At 37.7% G+C, this 7,426-nt stretch overlaps 1 protein-coding gene across 6 annotated transcripts in view; it reads left to right on the top strand.

The window, feature by feature from the left end:
* Positions 1 to 7,426, top strand: part of tnmd (tenomodulin) — a 155,308-nt gene that overhangs the window by 60,378 nt on the left and 87,504 nt on the right. For all 6 annotated transcript variants that reach the window (XM_008420603.2, XM_008420605.2, XM_008420604.2 and 3 more), the window contains exon 4: positions 485 to 625. In XM_008420603.2, the coding sequence (XP_008418825.1) occupies positions 485 to 625 (141 nt within the window). The remainder of the gene's footprint in view (positions 1 to 484; positions 626 to 7,426) is intronic.

Here is a 7,426-nt window from a genome sequence, read left to right as displayed (position 1 = left end):
ATTTTATTTGTTTCTGTCACAGTTTTTTTTACTATTGTACGGTGTCCTTGAGTGCCAGAAAGGCGCCTTTGAAATAAAATGTATTATTATTATTATTATTATTATCTTAATATTTGCTCAAAATGAAAATGAGCTTAATCATTTTTGACCATGAGCAAATGTTATATTCAGCACATTCCTGCTGTTGTCCTTTGCTTTTCTGTAAGATGTGATGATGCTAGTTCACAATTTTTCTGTCCCCGTCTTTTTTTTTTTTGGCATAGAATATTATTTAATGCTCATTAAGATATTTTTTTCCATTTGGAGAACAGCTGCCGGTAAAATCCAGACCTGTTTGAATTAAAGATCTGAGATGCTGTGCTGCTAAAGCCCAAAGCATTTTTGACAGACATTGAAGCTGCATCCCTTAAACACTCTGAATTTCACCGTCTCTTTAACGATCTGAGCTATTGTAAGAGTTTTCTGGTCGTTCATATCATTGCAGGTGTATGACCACGAGTACAAAGCCGTGGTGGATGGCGTAGAGACGAACAGTGTGATGGAGATTGACCCAGCTGACCTCACTGAGATCTTCAGAATGGGGAACGGCAGTAAGGAGGTTGTGGAGGTGCACGACTTTAAGAATGTAAGTAAAAAGGTTAAACAAGTCCATATCGAGCTGACCCTTCTTTGATGCAAAGTCGACAACACAATCATATCTTCTCTTCAGAAGAGAAACGGTCATGCTGTTCACACGGCGATCGGCTCAGAGCTGAAAGACGGTTCCTCTCATTTCCCTCCAGTCATGTCTTAGATTTTGATCCTTTCAGTGGGAAACAATGTTTGATAAACAACTTAAAGCTGCAGTATGTAACTTATATATATTATATTATATTTTTATTTTAAAAATATCTTTTAAATAAAAATATTTTTAGTAAAAACAAATATTTTTGCATTTGTATTTGCATGTATTTGTTGAAACTGTCTGAGACTGTCTGAACAAGAATCTCTGGATTCTTGTTCTGATAAAACTAGATGTTGGTTCTCCATGTTTGATTATTGTCCTGGCTTGTTAAGTAGATGGCACTTTCTAAGTTTGTTCTATATTTGTAAACTAATAGGAGTTTCTCTCGGTCTTGTGCTGATACTAAAAGTATAAAGCTAAATTTTGGTCTAAAGTAATAAATATTCCGCAGTTTATTAAAGTAGTTAGCAGACAGACAAGGGAAACGGTTCCTATTAAGTTATTTCTCCAAGATTAGCACATTTAACAGCGAGTACATGAGGATGATTAACAGCGCTAAGACCCTCCTCCTGGCTCTGATTGGTTGATTTTGGTCGGGGTTCAGTTCTTCAGACGTATTTCAGGAAGGAGATGAAGATTAATCTTTTCACAGATTATCTCCTAACAAACATGTAAAACACTTATTTTTTATGTATATGTTTTATACATGCTACAGCTTTAATGAGCCTTTTTAAATAATGTTCACACACATCTGTAAATGATGCTAAAGCAGCAGCAGATGTTGAGATGTATGTGCATTCAGCAACCTAGAAAAAAACAATCAGTCTTGCTAAAAAAAAACAAGAAGTGCTTTCTTCCACTAATTCTATACAGCAGCTTCTTTACAGTGCAAAAACAAACACCATTAAGTAGCCTTTCTTTATGCGCTTCTCACTTTCTGGAGCTGCTATTTTGTCTGCAGTAAAACTCATTAACTTACCTTTCATTCTCAAATCCTGCTCGAGTGTGCAGGATGTTACACATTCTGCATCTGGGAGAAAGGAGCGCGCAGCTTGACTGGGTAATGAATGCTCTTACTCTCACTCCATTATTTACTGTGAAATGTTGGGGTTGCAAGGCTGAAAGTTACAGGTTGCACTTCATCCCAAACAAAAAGCCCCACACTGAGTGGGTATTGTTTTTGTTACAATGGTCTTTGTGAGTGGAAAATGAATCAATGATGGAAACCAGCACAGCGAAGGACGGCGTTAACCTCTGAAGTCTCATTCTTCCACACCAATAAGAGCAGTGAATGTACGTCTGTGTGAATAAATCGGAAACATGCATAAACACATCTGCTCGCTGTTGTCCCGCTTCCTGTGGGTGAAGCACGTCCCTGAGGAGGTTTGTTTGATCCGGCGCGCCGCCATGAAAGAATAAAAGCAGCAACTGACTCAACACAATGATTCAGGCCTCATTGGAAGAGAGGAACTAGCAAAACCCACAATAGTTTGCAGGTAGTTTGCGCTTGAGCAATTATGTTAGAATTGATTTTTTTTTTAGGATAAGAAAAGGTGAATATCCTTGGTTGTTATAAAGCACCTTCAAACATGAACTCAATCAAAACTGGGAGCTGTTGAGAAAAGTGGAAAATGAAACTGTTATTCCCCTTGGGGCTGTAGAGCATTATATTTGCCCTGGCTGGGGAAAGAAGACAACCTGACAGAATGTATTGCTGCAATCAATATGATTATTTTTAATCTGTAAAATGGTTCATCTATCTGCATTTACCTCAACATTTTTTATGATGTCAGAAACATACTGTATCAAAAGCACCTAAAGTTAGGATAATGCTTTATGACATTTCTACCATCATGTAATTGTTTTTTTTTATTGTGTGGCTTAAAAAGGGCGGACAAAAAGAAGGAAACAGTTTATAGGCCTGGAAATTCACAAATTACAACTGAGGAAAAACAACATGAATAAGGAATAAACAGGATTAGGAACAGGAGCGAAGCAGCTGAAAGAATAGATCAGTCTTATTAATAATTATTGAAGTAAGGACTGCCAAACCAGAGCATGAACTTTCCTTTCTTGAGCTGTTTCTCATTTCACTCCATCCTGTATCTTTTTATTACTGAAGGGACAGTATTATGTATTTTTTTAGTTTTACTTCATGCTATAATTCTATTCCCTCTTCCAAAACACACAGAGTGCTGCCTTGATTCTTTCATGCATGTTTGATGAATCCTTTAGTCTCCATGGCAACCATTAAGCTGTGCAAAATGCCTGGGTGGACCTAGCTCCGCCTCCGAGGACGAAGCTCCTCCTCAGAGTTTCAGTTTCCAAGCTTCTGCCTCACAAAGCAGCTCTACTCAGCTCCTTCAGACTAGACAGCATCAATTAGCAAACACCTATGTGCACGTCTACTGAGCTCATTATAGGAGCTACTTCTCAGTGCGAAGGGTTAATAGAGGAGCCATGTTGTGGTGACTTCCTGAAGGCGGAGATTCAGAAAGACAGAGGCCCAATTTCAAGGCATTAAAGGGTTAAATCAGGAAACAAAATTTATTTTAAGTCATATTTGACTTGTATAGCATTTTCTATAACTGGAAACACTTGACTGTGCTATAAAATGGCACAATGTGCCTGGAAAACACATAATGCAGCCCTTTAAGTATTCAGTGAAAACCTGTTGTCACCCACTGACAGTCCCCCAGACGCTCTGGACAGAACCTGAAAGGTGGACATGTCCAGGGAAACGAGGCCCATATACATGTAGCCTATATGTTTGTTACCTCCATTAAACTTCTCTTCAACACAGAATTACAGCAGAAGGTGAAAAAGGTATAAAAAAAAGACACTTTAAGGTTATTGACAAGGCTCAAAATGTTATATTTGGTATTTCTTTCTGAGTAAGAGACCTTCTGCCCTCAACCAAACTCTATTTAGTGTGCTAATACTTTATATCACTCCAGATGTCTGCAGTAGCTTTATTTTCACTAAACATTACTCCTTTAGGCGTGATCCCAGTTTGACCTTGTCATGTGGAAAACTCCTTTTATGCTGAAGCTGTAATGTTTTTCCCCTCACATATTGACTTTAAATCAAAACTATTTTATTTGAGCACTGCTCAAATAAAGCAGTGCTCAATATTTGGAACTACTGAGTAGAGAACAAGATATTTCCTAAAGGATATAAAGTTAAAAATGTAGATTCATTAACAAAGATCCAGGAAAACTTTGTACATCTTTAAGCTCCCAAATAACTTTAGATCGGATCTTGATTAGCTTGTTAGATGTGTCAGTTATTTAGCCTTCGTTAGGTGACGACAATTTAAAACTTTATTAATATCTGATTCCTCAAACCTCGTTACAGCAATCAGCAGCTAAAAGCAGCCGCCTGGCATTATGAAAATTAGAGTCCTCTAAGCTTACAAAGCAGGAGAAGCCTGTAAGAGGACAGCAAAGTGTTTTCAGGGGTCATTTCCTCAGTTTGTAATAGAATTAAGCAGTGGAAGTCAGCATGAATAATAGTTTTAAAGTGGTAGACCAATAAATCAAAACATCTTGTAGGACTGCCAGAGAGGAAAATCAAACTCTCTCCTGGACTGCCAGAGACCTGCTGGATGATTTAAAAGATGTTTTGGTATTTCTGCTGGGAAATTTGACCTTGAAATAGGACGACTTTCCTCTCTCCTTAAAGCAAAAACATAGGAGAGGTTTTCAAATTCAAACTTGCAACAAAGAGAATATGTTTGTTACAGACAGTTAGCCTCGGTTTGCCCCGCTTGAAGAGGAGCATGGTGAAGTGCTTACCATGTCCTTCTCTTCCTCCAGGCGTAAAGATCACAGGAAATATTTTGTTTGTTGTAAAAAAGCAAAGCACCAAAGATTAATCATTAATCAAACATAGTAGGAAACAAAGGCATGAAGAAAGTGTTCCAAAAACACAACAAGTTCCCCAAAGTTGTAGTTTGATGTCACTGAAAATATTCTTTAAAAAGACTTTAAAGTGTAAATAATCCCCAAATCAACATTTTTTGCTGATACACTTACTAGGTTATTTAGGGTTAAATTTTTGTGTTTCTGGCCAAATGTTGACAAAAATGGCAAGATTTTGTACCTGTGGCCACACAAGTACCAAGACAATTTCAGCAACAGGTGTGTTTAAAAAAATTTAAACAGATTTTCCAGTTTAGCTGCAGATAGTTTTACTGAACCCAAGTAATTCCCAAACAATAAGCCTCCCCTGCAACTCGGGGCAGTTTCGTCTGTTTTCCACTACGGCTTGGGTCGGTGTGGTTCGGCACGTCATGTTGTCTCCATTGTAAAAGTGGCCTTTACGGCTGAACATAGTAACTGACATAGCAACGCCACTTTATGTTTCAAGATTCAGCACCAAAAGACACTCAAACATTTCCCACACAAAGAACTGAACATTCAGTCCGTTACAGTTTTATGTTTTTAGGCTTGATGTTTATTTTTGCGTTATTTTCACTGTTGTAGATTAGCTACTGCCTTTATTGTCTAAGCTAACACTATAGTCAATGATTAGTTCATTTAAACAGCTGCTCTACTGATCTGTCAGATTGGTGTTTAGGTCTGTTTTTATTATTTTTTAACTGAACCGAATCAAATCGGATTCCACAGCACACCTGCATGTTGTGATTGTCAAAGTCAAGCTAGCATAGCTGAACTACTTCCCTCTCCCTCGCTATTTTTCTTCTTAATTAAAACTTTTTCCTGACCTTGTTATCTAGTTGTCATAGTGTTGACAAACTGTGTCTCTTTTTCTTTTACATATCAGGCGTATATTTAAGATTTATCATGTTATAGATAACAGCTAAAACCAGTGCTAGTCATTATTAGCAAGCAGCTTTGTAGCCCTCCTGCAGGAACGGGTCCATACCACAACGGTACGGTAGTTAGGGCGGAGCTAATGGCGTCAAACAACACAGTCCATTGAAACAGTAAAACATTACTGCTTGAAACAAACACAAGACACCAGTGTGTTGAGTTTATCATTGCACTGGTATGTTGGAAATGTTCTCCTAAATACACCAGACGGTACAATATTGTACCAAACTGCACCGAAGAGGCATTGCAGAGCGATTGAAGAGGAATACCAAATAATGTGTAATGTCTGTAAACAGATTGCTCTGATGGAAAAACTCTCCATAGATAAGACCAGTTTTGAGAACCGACTGGCTGCTAAAAATGTTTTCATGCTGTTACACTGACCACGCCGGCCTGAAATATTAATTAGAGCAGGTCTGAAGTCAATGCTTTAAAACCTACACAACAGCTGAAACAGTCGGAGAATATTTTACTTTGTAAATACAATATTTGGAGATAATTATGTGAATTAGTAGAGTTGCATTTGGACAAACGTACATGTGAAGCAGAGCTTCTTTCTTCAAAGGTTATACTACAGCAGCACATGTTAAACAAGAGTGAGCCGTGTTTTTCTTTCATTTGCCACCTGCCAGGTTTCGATCAGACATAACCCTCAGACATGAGTGCTGCCACCTCTCTGCAAAGATATGGGGATATTTGGCTCTTTTCGTGCTCCAGAAGCTGTCAGTAATCAGTTTTGGCTTCCTACCTTCAAATGGCATCTAGCCTGAAGTGTGAGGTAGCCAGCTGCAATAAATCAACACAGATGCTACGGGAAACAGCGGGTGAGCTCAGACACTCTTAATAACAAAAATTATTGGTAATTGACTTAGTTTGTTTTCTTTTTTGGAGGGGTTAAGCTTTCATTCATCTGTAAAACAGAAAATTAAAGCTCTCATTGTTTGCAAATGGTGCAGCAGAAGCTGCATCTAAAGGGTGGTTATGTAGGCTTTATGCATTTATCTTCTCTCAGATAGCCGTTAGCGGTGGGAAAATATTGGTCAAAGGGGAATTTAAAAGAAATCTAACCTCTTTTCTCCTGCCCTGTGCTCTGCTGTCTCCTCTTCTCGCTGCAAATGAAACGGAACCATCAAAACATGCCTCCAGCGTTCATCCATCTGAAATTTCTTTGGAGCATTTTTTAAAATAAATTCATGACTGCCAGGAACTGTACTGATGATGAAGGTGATGGTGATGGTGAGGAGGATAGCCTACAGAAACTCAACATCCTCCCTGGATGTCCATGACTGAGTGCAACCCCTGAACAGTGGAGAAACCTGGAAAATATGTTTCATTACTTTAGATGTAAAATCACTGCAAACACATTAAATTATATCAGATAATTTGGTTTAGTTTCTGGTGCAAATATCTTAGTTCACTTGGAGTAAGACAAAATTAACTCGTAAATAACTTTCAACAAATAAATAATTCCTTAATTTTAAAAAAAGTGCGAGTTCCACTGGTAGATTGTTTCACTTATGAGAAAAATGTTTTTGTTATAATTAAAATAATCTACTACTTTAATCATTATAAAGGTAAAGGTAATTTTATTTATGTAGCACATTTTCAGCACAAAGCATTTCAAAGAGCTTTACTTGAATTAGAAGGAAATACAAACAAAAGAAAGACAAGAAGGTAAAAATATAAAACTACATATTGGTTCCCCATGTTTAATAAGAATAAGCAGTAATTTATAAACCAGAGGGGTTTCTCTGGACTCTGGTTCTGATAAAACTAGTTGTTGGTGAGAGTATACAGGTATCAAGCTAAATGTTGGTTCTAATGGTTCTGGGTTGCTAAATGTTGGTTCCAGTTGTTCTGGGTT

The sequence above is a fragment of the Poecilia reticulata genome, linkage group LG10, assembly GCF_000633615.1.
Source record: "Poecilia reticulata strain Guanapo linkage group LG10, Guppy_female_1.0+MT, whole genome shotgun sequence".
Classification (NCBI taxonomy): domain Eukaryota; kingdom Metazoa; phylum Chordata; class Actinopteri; order Cyprinodontiformes; family Poeciliidae; genus Poecilia; species Poecilia reticulata.
This window is presented reverse-complemented; position numbering and strand designations above follow the sequence as displayed.